The following is a 16366-nucleotide window of genomic DNA, read 5'->3' on the forward strand; positions in this document are numbered from 1 at the left end:
GGTCAGAGCCTGGTATCTAGGGACCGAACACATGTGCATGGCCGTACAGGACAGCAGAGGACCAAACAACATATGAGTGGCAATGCAGCAGAGCAGGCAACTGCGCAAAAAAGTAAAATAAAATGGCATTGGTATCCCATCTGGAGAGGAGGGAGGAGAGTGCAGTGACATTGGCGCTAGGACACATTGGGACGCCGGCGTAAGTATAAAACCAAAACGCTGATATTACAGCACTATTGTGTGCCGTCCCAGCAGCGGATCAAACCGCTCGGATCCGGGGGTAGTGTCCGTTCGTGGCTCGAGGGTTTCCAGACCCGGGGGCTTAGGGCCACACTCTAAAGTGAAAGGAGGTATTTACAGGGGAAGTAGTGAAGTAGGGAGTACCGCCGCTTCCGTTGGGAGCACCCGGGGTGATGAAGTGGGGCAGCAAGGTGTCGTTGCCCTCCACGGGTAGGGGCAGGCCCCGGGAATCTGGATGATGATACGGGGTGCTGTGAAGGGGGGGGTCACTCAGGTACTCACTCAGCAAATAAGCAGACGCTGACAACCGGGTAAACCAGGTCTCTGGGTGCCGCTGCCTCTCAAAGGGGAGCTCGTCCGGGTCCCGTCCCCTGCAGTGCTGCCTGGTCATCCGCGACCTGCCTCCTGGCACAAAGTTTAGATTCTCTGTAGTGGCCTGGTAGCTTGAAACTTGCCGGGCCCCACTCCCCACTGTGGCTAACTGAGGGAGCCTGATCTCAGGGCTCACGCTTGGGATTTCAGTGGGCTGCTTGTTTGGAAGGCCCTATCCCCCTCATTGCGCTAGTGCCCCGATTCTGGAGCTAGTGGGAACAATCCAAAAAGGCTCCGTTCTCCGCAGGTTAATTGTCGGGTTGCCTGAAGCTTCTCCCCAACCTAGGGTCCGTGTACCCCGTTGTGCCTTCGGTCCCGGACTGGTGATAGGACCAGGCTGCTGACTGTCCTCTTTGACAGGTCCCAGGCACCTAGTCTCAATACCCTGCAACTGGGGGTCCAACTCCTCTAGGTTCAGACCACCATCTGCAACGTAGTCAGTTTCCCCTGGGAGCCACTACTCCCAGCTTCCTCTGAGCTCCTGTCAGCTCGAGGGCTACCCCACTTCTTTTTCACTTCTCTTCTACACTCCTCACTTCCCCTACCTGACCCGTAGGTGGGCTACCCTATTCCACTTAAGCCGTCCACTGGTGTGCTTGGTGGGTGTGGTGCAGGGTGTCTCTAGGATCTGATTTGCTGTTGGAGGCAATACTGCAAGATGGGGACCCAGAATCATGAGGGATTTGAATACTGCACGGGAAGGGCATCTTGTGCAGTACCCTGTGACAACCTGAATAGTCCAGTGGCGTCACAATTGTCCTACCTCTCCATGCTCCAAAACAGCCTTATCTGAAAGTTTGCCTTGTACTGGTGACATCTTGTTGCTTTTATTTCTAAATTGACTATGGGATAGTTGATAATCTATGTCTCTGACAGGAGTTATGTTTTTTTCCAGGATTTGGACGATTTCTGACAGAGTATCTGTGATCTAAAAAATGAGTCCCTTGTGTATTAGCTTGTCTCCCTCCATATCTAAATATTGCACGGGCCTTACCTCTGTCCCTATTCCTGCCCCTCTAAGGTCTAGGATGATTCTCTGTGTCTAATGTCTCTGTATCAGTAGATGACAAATCTGTCTCAAGTTCTACATTAACCACTTTATTGTTAGGGAAGATATAGGCCTTATTGTCTTTGAAATCCCGTATTTCTCACAGAAATTTCTTTCGTTTCCTGTCCTAAATTCACCACTGTCTTCGTTATTGGCTGTGACTACTGACAACAGCCAGATGGTTATGTGATATTCGTATATTTAGCAGTGTATTAATTTGTAATATATACTTGATCATTAGGCATGTCAGATTGGATTTTCCACATTTGTTGGACACAGAATGGATACCTCTATTTGATCAGTGATTGATTTTACCATTTTAATTTTTGAATCTGTGGCTATTTTTAATAAATAGCTATTAAAAGTTACATCCTAATAGCTCCTACTTAATTGCTGTGTTTCCCTATAAGAGGACAACTGCAGTTCCTAATGTGTTTGTAATGAGACATGGTTCAGCTCTGGTGTGATAGTTCTGATCTCACTACAGAGCTGTGTGTGATTATGAGAGCAGATTGTCAGTCATTACATGTCTGACATTGGTGACTCACCCTTTTTATTTATAATAATCTCTGGAGGCAGATTCTCATGCAGATCAGTGTGCGGCCCAGAGATCTTAACATGTTTACATATAAGAAAAATTTGGATTTCTCTGGAATAAGACATGGGATCACAGCTATCAAGGTATAATTTTATTCCGTAGTGTATAACTTATATGCTTATATACAGTTGTGCTCAAAAGTTTACATACCCCGGCAGATTTTTTGCTTCTTGGCCTTTTTACAGAGAATATGAATGATAAAAAATCTTTTTTTCCACTCATGGTTAGTGGTTGGGTGAAGCCATTTATTGTCAAACTACTGTGTTTTCGCTTTCTAAATCATAATGACAATCAAAAACATCCAAATGACCCTGAACAAGAGTTCACGTACCCTGATGATTTTGGCCTGATAACATGCACAGAAGTTGACACAAATGGGTTTGAATGGCTAATTAAGGTAACATCCTCACCTGTGACCTGTTTGCTTGTAATCAGTGTGTGTGCATAAAAGCTTTTCTGGAACCCAGACAGAATCTTGCATCTTTCATCCAGCCACTGACGTTTCTGGATTGTGAGTCATGGGGAAAGCAAAATAATTGTCAATGGATCTACAGGAAAAGATAGTTGAACTGTATAAAACAGGAAAGGGATACATAAAGAAATCCAAGGAATTGATAATGCCAGTTAGTGTTCAAACTGTGAACAAAAAATGGAAAATCAGGGGCTCTGTAAAATCCAAACCATGATCAGGTAGACCAACACACGTTTCAGCCACAACTGCCAGGAAAATTGTTTGGGATGCAAAGAAAAAAACACAAATAACATCAGCTGAAATACAGGAATCACTGAAAACTAGCGGTGTAGCTGTTTCAAGATGCACAATAAGGAGGCACTGGAAGAAAAATGGGCTGCATGGTCGATTTGCCAGAAGAAAGCCAGTACTGCGCAAATGCCACAAAGTATCTCACCTACAATACGCCAAACAGCACAGGGACAAGCCTCCAAACTTCTGAAAAAAGGTAATTTGGAGTGATGAGGCCAAAATTTAACTTTTTACTACAACCATAAATGTTACATTTGGAGATGTGTCAACAAGGCCTATGATGAAAGGAACAAGATTCCTACTGTAAAGCATGGACGTGGATCAGGGGATATGTGAGCTACAAAAGCACAGGAAACTTGGTCAAAGGTGAAGGAAGGATGGATGCCATAGGTTATGAGCAAATACTGGAGGCAAATTTGCACTCATCAGCCTGGAAGCTGCGCATGGGACATAGTTGGACAGTTCAACATGACAACGATCCAAAACACAAGGCCAAGTAGACCTGTCAATGGCTACAGCAAAAGAAAGTGAAGGCTCTGGAGTGGCCATCTCAGTCTCCTGACCTCAATATCATTGAGCCACTCTGGGGAGAACTCAAGCACGCAGTTCATGCAAGAAAGCCCAGGAATTTACAGGAACTGGAGGGTTTTACCAAGAAGAATGAGCAGCTTTACCATCTGAGAAAATAAAGAGCCTCATCCACAACTACCACAAAAGACTTCAAGCTGTCATTGATGTTAGAGGGGGCAATGCATGGTATTAAGAACAGGGGTATGTGAACATTTGATCAGGGTCATATGGATGATTTTTGTTGTCATTATGATTTAAAAGGAGAAAACACAGTAGTTTGAGAATATATGGCTTCACCCAACCGCTAACCATGAGTGGAAAAAGTTTTTGTGTTATCATTCATATTGTCTGAAAAAAGGCCAAGAAAGCAAAAAAATCTGGTGGGGTATGTAAACTTTTGAGCACAACTGTAGATGGCTTAGAAGGGTTGACCCTACTGACAGATTCCCTTTAAGAGTGAATTTTACTAGACCTAAACCATATTGTAGTCAAGAGTTTGTATGGCATGTGCCATGTCTTCCTCTAAATAACTGTGCCAGTCTCTCCCGCTGTGACTCAATATTATCCAGTACCAGATATTTCAAAGCTCCTGACCTTTGAAGATTAACCTCCTGTGTACTAACCCTAGCTTAGTCCTCACTACATCTGCCTCCCTATTCTTCATTACATGCCAGATTAGTAATAAACACACATTCAAATGTTATTGTCATGACCAAAGCTAAAATAATCTATTTTCTATGCTAAAGGTACCATATTGAAGCAATGATGTGTCTGGAGGTCAAACTCTATATTATCAAGGTTGTGCAAGAGTTAAAAAAAACATAGTTACTTGCTTCAAAAAACAGCACCACACAGAGAAAGATCTCTCATGGATGGGAAGAATCATCTCATTTAAAATGATCTCGCTCCCCAAGCTTTTATATGTCTTTAGAGCCATCCCTTTGATTATACTCTACAAATATCTCAACCAAATTCAAAACATCCTTACCAGATTTATTTGGAATAATAGGAAGCCTAGACTACAGAAGACTCTTCTTTTTAAACGAAAAATTCGAGGAGGTTTTGATGTACCAACATAACAGCGTACTACTATTCTTTCTTAGTCAATCAAAGTTGGGACTGGATCATTAATAATTCAGCTTCGGCTTGGGTCAATCTGGAGCTTTCTTATAATAAATACTCTTCTCTCCGTAGATTGATTCTTCACCATATTACAAATCCTTATCTTCCCCTCCCCAACCACCCATCTATTTCAGCCACCATATCTACCTGGAAAAAAATAGCCATGAAATCTCCAAAATCTCATTCCTTAAAGCTAGATAATATTAAAGATCTCTCTATCTGGGTAATAGAGGAATTTTCAGAGCTACAGGTTCCTAAAACATGGCCTGATAGGGGTATTGGAACAGTTGGAGATTTTTGTGAGGGGTCTGATCTTGTCTCCTTTCAAAAACTAAAACAGAAATTTACTTTGCCAGAGTTGGACTTCCTCCCATTCCTGTCTATTAAGAATGCTATTCAAAAATTAATTGCAAACAAATATTGTCTCCCTTCATCTGTGAGTTCTCTTCTGTCTAATCCAGAGAGTTCATCTAGATGGAAAACTAGGAATATTTATGATTTTTTTAATGAGGATCTCCAGTTTACAAAGTCATTGCATGTTTGTAACTGGGAGAGAGATCTCAATAAGACTTTCTCAGAATCCAATTGGCAGGATAGCCTTGAGTGGGCTTATAAATCAAGTGAATGTACCAATTTATTTGAAACGCATTTTAAACTTTATTCCAGATGGTACTATACACCTGTTAGACTAAACAAAATTTCTTCAACATATTCACACTATTGCTGGAGAAATTGTGGATGTAGCGGGGATATTCTCCATATCTTCTGGTATTGTCTAAAAGTGAGACCTCTCTGGAATGATGTTTCTACTCTGGTTGACATAATTACACATTGCAAAATTAATTTGTCTCCACAACTGGCACTTCTTGCTCTAGACATAGACCTAATTCCTCCTACTTTTAGGCCTATTGCTATTCACATATTTCTTGTTACGAAGAATGCTATAGCTGCCAACTGGAGAATAACTACATTACCTTCCATAACAGACATTATTGGTAAAGTATCCCTTCATATCTATTTTGAAATGTGTCATGCTACTGTAAACAATACTTTCTCTTCCTATTACCGTAGATGGCAGCCTTGGACAGAAGTTTTCCCTCGTCCTTTCTAAGCACCTCTTCTCTTCAATGTTTTCTCTTTACTTTTTCTTTTCTATTCTTCTTACTTTATCATCTCTCTCTTCCCCCTTTTTGAATATTATTTACTTGTGGACTTTGTTTATGTTTTCTTATGTTTAATGCATTTTCAGAAATCAACATTTTAAGCTTTTTCAGCTATGTTTAAGAATACTCCTTGATCCTCCATTCCCCTCCTCTTCTCCCCCTTCGCTATTAAAGTTTTTCCCATCCCCATACCCCATTCCTTAACACTAGAACTACTGAGGTAGTCATTTTGACTACTTTGCACTATGTATTTCTGTATAGGTGTCACGAGTCCAGTAGTTCTAGTGTTAACCTACCCACTCTTTAGGAATCTTCTTTATAGAAAGAAGTTTTTTGCTTTAATTCATCTGCTAATGATTCCTTCTATTTCCTGTATTATTTCCCCTTTAAATTTTAATAAAAATATCTGGAATACAAAAAACAGCACCACATCTGTCTACAGGTTGATTGTGGTATTGCAGCTGAGCTTTATTCATTTAATCGCAGCTGAGCTGCAATATCAGATTCAACCCATAGACAGGAGTGGTACTGTTTTTGGGGAAAAAAAGTTGTTAATGTTTTTCTAACACTGTAAAACTACTTTATTCAGGCACACAATTCCAGACATGCTTCAGCGCATAACAGTGAGTAGTGATCCAAGATGTCATTTGAGTTGGGAGAATTATTTTATATTTACCTTGACATGTTGGTAAAGGTGGATCCCACCCATAGTAATAACACTGGCTGAACTCTGATCCATTCAATATAAATCCTTGATTACATGAAAACTTTGCTACTGGGCCATCAGTGTAAACCAAATGTACCTGATCTGATCCTGTCGTTGGCTGAAAAGAGCATGTGATTCCTAAAGTAAAGGCAAAAATACATAAAAATACAAAATAAACATGTGTTTATTTTACCTTTTCCCAAAATGAAGGTGCGATTCCTACAGATCCAACCATTGAGACCCCACTAATCACGAGAGTTTGCCTCCTGTGACTTCACATTAATGAAGCGTAGTGCACATATAGTATATGACCACAACTTCATCCACTATGGGTCTGTGAGACCAATAATACAGGTGTGTGACCACTGCTTCATTCACTGTGGGTCTGTGAAACAAGTAATACACGTGTATGACCACCGCTCCATCCACAATGGGTCTATGAAACCAGTAATGTACATGTGTCCACTGCTCCATACACTATGGGTCTTTGATACCAGTAATGTACATGTATGAACACCGTTTCATCCACTATGGGTCTGAGAGACCAGGAATGTACATGTGTCCACTGTTGTGAATGTCAGTTATGTTTTGGCTGCTGGGAGGCTCCCTCTGGTGGCCAGGAATGGTTTGGACAGAGACCAGGTGTGTTGTGCAGTGGGTGCTTCCTTTGCTAACTCTCTGCTTATTTAAGTCCTGGTCTGATTGCAGGCTGTTGCTGGATGTCAGTTGTTCTTTGTATCTCTAGCCTGCTTTATCCTGCTCTACACCACATCTACTCCAGATAAGTGCTTGCTCTTTATTTATTGTCTGGTTCTTTTGCTTATCTGGGTTTGTCATTTGTTGTGGTTGGTTTCAGTTTATTTCCTTCCAGGGATTGTTCCCCTCAGTGGATTGTTGAGGAACTCCCTGCAGTTCTGTGTGGAGTATAGCTCCTTTGGGTCCATGTGTTTGTGGCTTGTTGAATTTGTGATAATTCTTGTTTTCTGTTCATTGGTATGACAAGGGCACCTGGTATAGGACGGAGTTCATATCGAGCGATCTGAGGGCCTTTTTGTACTATCAGGAAGTTGGTATTTTGCAGGGTTTTTCTCTGGCCACCATCAGTCCCTTTCCTGTCCTTTCCTATTTTAGTCAGCGGGGGCCTCACCTTTTGCTAATCCTGTCATCTACCTGTGTATTGTGTTTTTCCTATATCACCGCAGTCTTTGAATGTGGGGGGGCTTGCTATTCTTGTCTATTTTCTGAGGCAGAGAGTTATTCATCTTTTCTACCTTTAGGATAGTTAGTTCTCCGGCTGGGTTCGCGGTGCACAGGATGTTAGTTCACCCCTCGGCTACTTCTAGTTGTGATGGTTAGTAAGGGGATGGCGGCTAGATTAGTTGCCAATGCTCTTGTCACCTTTTTGTCAACGATTTGTGGTGGTCTTCCATGGTTCCGGATCCTAACAGTCCACTACTTCATCCACTAGGGGTCTGAGAGACCAGTAATGCACATGTATGACCCCCATTTCATCCACTATGGGTCTGTTAGACCAGTAATGTACATGTGTCTACTGCTTCATTCACTATGGGTCTTTTAGACCAGTAATGTACATGTGTCCACCGCTTCATCCACTATGGGTCTATGAGACCAGTAATGCACATGTGTGACCACCGCTCCATCCACTGTTGGTCTGTGAGACCAGTAATTCATATGTGAGACCACCACGTCATGAGATATGGGTCTGCGAAACCCCCACTTCATGCATTATGGGTCTGTGAAACCAGTAATACACATGTGTGACTATCACTATCAAATACAATGAATAGAGCTGTTGTCACATATGCATACTACCACACCATTCACATAACATGAGATGAAACCCCTATTTTCATGTTCAGCAAGGGTACCGAAGGTGGGACCCCGCTCAATCTTATATTTTATTGTTAGGATAACCCACTTACACATCGGATACAGCAGTCTTTCACCAAACACTATTTGAGCTGACAGCTATCTAACTTCACTGGAGACTTATCTCCCAATGATAGATGGATCACTCTGTGACCCCTTGTTCTCCATCTCCAAAGTTAGGTGGTTGGTTGGCTGTTCCTTCTGCTTTTGTTGGGTTTACCATATATTTAACATGCATGCAACTTTCTGCACATTGGGGCAACATGTCATTTAGGTTTCTTCTCCAAAGTCATGATAAATACAAAGCTTACCCAATAGCAAGATTAATTGTAGACATGCAGTAGCGTTACACTGAACAAATACATAGAAAATCACTACACCGTAGTAGTATATTATTTTTTTTATCGCTTTGTGCACATTACCAGAACACTTAGGTACAGCTGACCATCCAGTAGAAAGGCATTGTACTTTTTCCACAATATTCCTCTGTGGTGTCATGTAGCCTTCGTCACATTGATATTGCAACCATTCTCCAACTTGAAATACAGTTTTTTCTGACACGTGGCTTCCATTCTTCAGAACTGGTGCTTTACAAGTAACTGTGGATAATACATTAGAATAACTTCTTATGAGTAATAAAGATATCTCCATCTAAACCGAATAGTTAGAAAATGTCAATAAATTAAATTAATACCTTAATTGGAATACATTGAAAAGAAATTGAAGGAAAAAAACCCTATAAATATGCGCTGCTAAGTTAAAGTGTAACCATCAAAGTCATTATTATTTCATAAATCAATAATACACATGAAAATAAGCAACTTTGTAATATTTCTTATCAGTCAAAATTGCTGCTTTCCCTGCCAGAATTGATCACTCATTATTAGGGATGAGCCAACACTAACTGTAAAGTTTGGGGTACATAACAAACACCCAGTATCTGGGTCTTGGACTCGAACGTGGACTTAAAAAATGTGTGTGTCTGAGTTTGGAGTTTGGGTAACGTTTGTATGTTAATAAAGTTTGTTGAAAGGCTATGCTTTATTGCATGCAGAAGTTCACTGTCCGCTGCTGTGAACAATAATGATTTTTTAAAAAATGATGTGGCCTCCCGCCATTTTTTGATAACCAGCACAGGTAAAACAGATGACTGGGAGCTGCAACCATTATCTATCAGCGTTACATTGGCTTGTTATCAAAAATAGAGGGGATCCCATGCCATTTTTTGAAATTATTTAATTAAATAATTTTAAAAAACGGAGTGAGGTCCCCCCCTATTTTTTTTTAGAACCAGCAAAAGCAAAGCAAAAAGCTGGGGGCTGGTATTATTAGGCTTGGAAGGTCCATGGTTATTTGGCCCTCCTCAGCCTGAAAATAGCAACCCACTTTTTTATTTTATTATTCCTTATCTAAATAATTTGCAAAAAAAGGTGTGGGATCCCCTCTATTTTTGATAACCAACCAAGCTAAAGCTGACAGCTGAAGGTTGAAGCCCGCAGTTGTCTGCTTTACCTGAACATCCACAGTTCCGCTCATCACTAGGCAATATCAAAATTCTCAATTCTGAGGTAAAATCTGTATTTAGTGAAGACTTTCCCATTACTGAGATAGGAGATGGCGGCCATTACTGATGAGAATCTATCACAACAGTAGGAGGGAGAAGCTGGAGGTAGAGGGAGGAGCTAGAAGCAGAGGGAGGAGCTATAGGCAGAGCTCCGCCCACCCCCTTTTTCTTTCTACATTGAATGTCATCAGTAACAGCCATCGTCTCCTATCTCACTAATGGAAAAGTCTTCACTGAATACAGATTTTACCTCAGAATTGAGAATTTTGATAATGACTGGTCAATTCTGACAGAGAAAGAAGCAAATTTGTCTAATAAGAAATATTAAAAAGTCGCTTTTTTTCATGTGCACTATTGAACTATAAAATAAAAATGATTTTTACACTTTAAATAAAAATCAAAAGGGGGTCTTATATTATGAAAATGAGCAAGAATGAAAGCCACTCACTCTTGTAAGGGATGACAGCTAATTGTTGCAAATTAGAGAATATAGACCTGCATTGATCGTCGGTTCACTGTGATAAGTTTAATTTGAAAAGTTTTTCAACAGATCATGAAAATTATAAAGCAAATATACTTTCTACTTACAACTCAAAACATAGTAACATGCTTGATTGACAGCCACTCAATACAATTTTTATACAACTCTGTTTTACCACACGCTTACTGCTGAGGGGAATTATAGGCTAAGGATTACCGTAGTGATCAGACAGTCACAATTTTTCGGTCTCCACTAGACATAGTAAATATAATAAATATACTTATGCTACAGACCAGCGAAAGAAACATTTGCATATCTAATTTTTATTATCAGATATATTATTAGAAGAGACAAACAGTTAAAATTATTACATTTATAGCTCATCAATATTCCTGCCCAGGTGTCAGACTGACATTAAAGGGTGCTTTACACGCTGCAACATCACTAACGATATATCATCGGGGTCATGTCATTAGTGACAAACATCCGACGCCGTTAGCGACATCGCAGCGTGTGACACCAAGGAGCGACGATCAACGAGTGCAAAAACGTGAAAAATTGTTGCTCATTGACACGTCGCTCTTTTTCCAAATATCGTTGCTGCTGCAGGTACGATGTTGTTCGTCGTTCCTGCGGCAGCACACATCGCTATGTGTGACACCGCAGGAATGACGAACATCTCCTTACCTGCGTCCACCGGCAATGAGGAAGGAAGGAGGTGGGCGGCATGTTCCGGCTGCTCATCTCCGCCCATCCTCTGCTATTGGACGGATGCCGTGTGAGATCGCTGTGACGCCGCACGAACCGCCCCCTTAGAAAGGAGGCAGATCGCCGGCCAGAGCGATGTCGTAGGGAAGGTAAGTCCGTGTGATGGGTGTTAGTGATGTTGTGCACCACGGGCAGCGATTTGCCTGTGACGTACAACCGACGAGGGCGGCTACACTCGCTAGCGATATCGGTACCGATATTGCAGCGTGTAAAGTACCCTTAACACCTCGCGATGGCACAGACATAGTAAGAAAATGAGGGAGTGCTCTGCTATGAATGCAGAGTAACAGTGAAAAGCTATGCTAGATGACCTCTCCTGCAGAGGTACCAATCTTACCAGTTTCCATTGTCCCCTGTATCCCCAATGCAGTGAGTCTGTGGTTGTGTGGGTCAGTGAGGTTGCCATAGCAGCCATATGCTGTGCAGTCTGTACCCTCACTCCTCTCTGCACCTCAGAGTAGAGGCTTGATGAGGCTGTGCTGCGATTAGTGCTGAGTGACTGGACCTCTTCTGCCCCCTCTTCTGCTAATGTTATGAAAAGCAGACTGCTCAGTCAGAAAGTAATGCAATTCGAATATAAAAAACTGACCCGCACATTCACTCAGAAGTGCTAAAATATAAGCCCTTTAACTGCTGTATATGTTTTTGTAATGTTATTGTATTCTCAGCGTACACATATTGGATATGCTGGTCAGTCTTTTATATTAGTATTCTATTCCTTTCTCACTGAGTACTCGACCCTTCAGTCTGTGACTTACTGCCACATTACCTTTAAGATGAGGCTCTTCAGCCAGGTATTGTGTGTTTTGGGATTATATTATTTATCTGCAAACACTGCCTTGTTTATATACTTATTGAGCATTCTATTATCAGTGCCCTGATACTTCATTGGGGATATGTACAGGATTATTATGTCCATACCCCTATTTAATCCTTTTTTTTCTCAGCCTTATATATTGTGTATCAATAAAAGCCATTTTTATATTGTTTATATATAAATAGCTGGGTGTGCAAATATTATACTATGCGGCTTTTTCTCTCATGTTACAATTCATTTCTTATATAGTTTTTGTTAGCACCCCTCCCTTTATTTATATTTACTACACAGTAGTGCCCACTACTTCTTTCTTTACAAAGTGTTGCACGGAGCAGTGTGTGGGGGGATATTATACACAGGGGCAGTGTGTGGGGGAATCTTATACAGCGGGGTAGTGTGTTTGGGAGGATATTATACATAGGGGCAGTGTGTGTGGGGGGATAGTATCCAGAGGGGCAGCATATGTGGGGGATATTATACAGAGGGGCAATGTGTGTGGGGGGAAATTATACAGAAGGGCAGTGTGTGTAAAGAATATTATACAGTGGGGCGATGTGTGTGGGGAATATTATACATAGGGGCAGTGTAGCAGAGATATTATGGAGAGGGGCATTGTAGAGGTAGTATTATGGAGAAGGGCAGTGTAGAGGTTGTATTATGGAGAGCAGCAGTGTAAGGGGTGTACTATTCATATTCTGAGGGAAATACTTCATTTTCTCGAACAACTTCAAGAGTGCTAACACTTTAAGCCATGACTACAACCCCTTGCAAAAATTATGGACTTACCTGGCTCTGAGGATTGTCATTCAGTTGTTTACTTTTGTTTAAAAAAAAAGCAGATCACAGACATGGCACACAACTAAAGTCATTTCAAATGTCAACTTTTTGGCTTTAAGAAACACTAAAAAAAAATCATTAAAACATAATGTGCTAGCCAGTAACGGTTACTTTTCAAAACCAGAAAAGTTATGGAATCACTCAATTACGAGGTAAAAATTATGGAATCATGAAAAACAAACTAACAAAAAAACACTCCAATACATCACTAGTATTTTGTTGCACCGCCTCTGGCTTTTATAACAGCTTGCAGTCTCTTAGGCATGGAATTAATGAGTGACAAACAGTATTGTTCATCAATCTGGCTCCAACTTTCTCTGATTGCTGTTGCCAGAACAGCTTTGCAGGTTGGAGCCTTGTCATGAATCATTTTCTTCAACATCCACCAAAGATTTTCAATTGGATTGAGATCCGGACTATTTGCAGGCCATGACATTGACTTTATCTGTCTTCTTTCAAGGAATGTTTTCACAGGTTTTGATCTATGGCAGGATGCATTATTATCTTGATAAATTATTTCATCATTCCCAAACATCCTTTCAATTGATGGAAAATGAAAAGTGTCCAAAATTTCAGTGCAAACTTGGCCATTTATTGAAGATGTAATGACAGCCATCTCCCCAGTGCCTTTACCTGACATGCACACCCATATCATTGATGAGGTAGTGATCTTTATAAATCTCATTGGAACGACACCAAACAAAAGTTCCAGCATCATCACCTTGGCCAATGCAGATTCGCGATTCATCACTGAATATAACTTTCATCCAGTCATCCACAGTTCACGATTGCTTTTCCTTAGCCCATTGAAATCTTGTTTTTTTCTGTTCATGTGTTAATGATGGCTTTTGTTTAGCTTTTCTGTATAAAAATCCCATTTCCTTTAGGCGGTTTCTTACAGTTCGGCCACAGACATTGACACCAGTTTCCTCCCATTTGTTCCCCATTTGTTTGTTGTGCATTTCCTCTTTTGGAGACATATTGCTTTAAGTTTCCTGTCTTGACACTTGATGTCTTCCTTGGTCTACCAGTATGTTTGCTTTTAACAACCTTCCCATGTTGTTTTTATTTGGTCCAGATTTTAGACACAGCTGACTGTGAATAACCAACAGTTTTGACACATTGCATGATGATTTACCCTCTTTTAAGAGTTTGATAATTCTCTCCTTTGTTTCAATTGACATCTCTCATTTTGAAGCCATGATTCATGTCAGTCCACTTAGTGCAACAACTCTCCAAGGTGTAATCACTCCTTTTTAGATGAAGACTAACGAGCAGATCTTATTTTATGCAGGTGTTAGTTTTGGGAATGAAAATTTACAGGGTAATTCCATTATTTTTACCTCAGAATTGAGTGACTCCATAATTTTTCCCTGTTTGGCCTTGAAGAGTAACCGTTACTGGCTAGCACATTATGTTTTCATGATTTTTTTAGTGTTTCTTAAAGCCATAAAGTTGACATTTGAAATGACTTTAGTTTTGTGCCATGTCTGTGATCTGCTTTTTTTAAACAAAAGTAAACAACTGAAGGAACAACCTCAGAGCCAGGTGAATCCATAATTTTTGCCAGAGGTTGTATGTGTGCATCCATATATATATATATATATATATATATATATATATATATATACAGTGCCTACAAGTAGTATTCAACCCCCTGCAGATTTAGCAGGTTTACACATTCGGAATTAACTTGGCATTGTGACATTTGGACTGTAGATCAGCCTGGAAGTGTGAAATGCACTGCAGTAAAAAAAGAATGTTATTTTCTTTTTTTTTTTTTTTTAAATTGTGAAAAGTTTATTCAGAGGGTCGTTTATTATTCAACCCCTCAAACCACCAGAATTCTGTTTGGTTCCCCTTAAGAAGTATTTCAGGCACAAAGAACAATGAGCTTCACATGTTTGGATTAATTATCTCTTTTTCCAGCCTTTTCTGACTAATTAAGACCCTCCCCAAACTTGTGAACAGCACTCATGCTTGGTCAACATGGGAAAGACAAAGGAGCATTCCAAGGCCATCAGAGACAAGATCGTGGAGGGTCACAAGGCTGGCAAGGGGTACAAAACCCTTTCCAAGGAGTTGGGCCTACCTGTCTCCACTGTTGGGAGCATCATCCGGAAGAGGAAGGCTTATGGAACTACTGTTAGCCTTCCACGGCCTGGACAGCCTTTGAAAGTTTCCACCCTTGCCGAGGCCAGGCTTGTCCGAAGAGTCAAGGCTAACCCAAGGACAACAAGGAAGGAGCTCCGGGAATATCTCATGGCAGTGGGGACATTGGTTTCAGTCAATACCATAAGTAACGTACTCCACCGCAATGGTCTCCGTTCCAGACGAGCCCGTAAGGTACCTTTACTTTCAAAGCGTCATGTCAAGGCTCGTCTACAGTTTGCTCATGATCACTTGGAGGACTCTGAGACAGACTGGTTCAAGGTTCTCTGGTCTGATGAGACCAAGATCGAGATCTTTGGTGCCAACCACACACGTGATGTTTGGAGACTGGATGACACTGCATACGACCCCAAGAATACCATCCCTACAGTCAAGCATGGTGGTGGCAGCATCATGCTGTGGGGCTATTTCTCAGCCAAGGGGCCTGGCCATCTGGTCCGCATCCATGGGAAGATGGATAGCACGGCCTACCTGGAGATTTTGGCTAAGAACCTCCGCTCCTCCATCAAGGATCTTAAGATGGGTCGTCATTTCATCTTCCAACAAGACAACGACCCAAAGCACACAGCCAAGAAAACCAAGGCCTAGTTCAAGAGGGAAAAAATCAAGGTGTTGCAGTGGCCTAGTCAGTCTCCTGACCTTAACCCAATTGAAAACTTGTGGAAGGAGCTCAAGATTAAAGTCCACATGAGACACCCAAAGAACCTAGATAACTTGGAGAATATCTGCATGGAGGAGTGGGCCAAGATAACTCCAGAGACCTGTGCCGGCCTGATCAGGTCTTATAAAAGACGATTATTAGCTGTAATTGCAAACAAGGGTTATTCCACAAAATATTAAACCTAGGGGTTAAATAATAATTGACCCACACTTTTATGTTTAAAATTAATTAAAATTCAACTGAGCAACATAACTTGTTGGTTTGTAAGATTTATGCATCTGTTAATAAATCCTGCTCTTGTTTGAAGTTTGCAGGCTCTAACTTATTTGCATCTTATCAAACCTGCTAAATCTGCAGGGGGTTGAATACTACTTGTAGGCACTATATATATATATATATATATATATATATATATATATATATATATATATATATATATATATACACTGTATATGATATACATACACAGCAAGCAGCCTCTATAATAAATATATAATTATATTATATGTAGTAAAAAATATTTTCAGGCAGCAGATGCTGTTTGATGGGAACTGTTAATGTGTGATTATTGAGGATGCAGTGCAGGAGTGGAGT

The 16366-nt window shown here is 40.9% G+C and overlaps 1 protein-coding gene across 1 annotated transcript in view; it reads right to left on the minus strand.

Annotated features, from left to right (window-relative positions):
* The window catches only part of LOC142249309 (coagulation factor XIII B chain-like), a 165637-nt gene that overhangs the window by 111951 nt on the left and 37320 nt on the right, over positions 1–16366 (minus strand). Inside the window, exons 2-3 of the mRNA XM_075320943.1 lie at positions 8895–9071; positions 6553–6720 (exon numbers count right to left, since the gene is read on the minus strand). Of these exons, the coding sequence (XP_075177058.1) occupies positions 6553–6720; positions 8895–9071 (345 nt within the window). The remainder of the gene's footprint in view (positions 1–6552; positions 6721–8894; positions 9072–16366) is intronic.

The sequence above is a fragment of the Anomaloglossus baeobatrachus genome, chromosome 8 (genome assembly GCF_048569485.1).
Source record: "Anomaloglossus baeobatrachus isolate aAnoBae1 chromosome 8, aAnoBae1.hap1, whole genome shotgun sequence".
In the NCBI taxonomy this organism is placed as follows: domain Eukaryota; kingdom Metazoa; phylum Chordata; class Amphibia; order Anura; family Aromobatidae; genus Anomaloglossus; species Anomaloglossus baeobatrachus.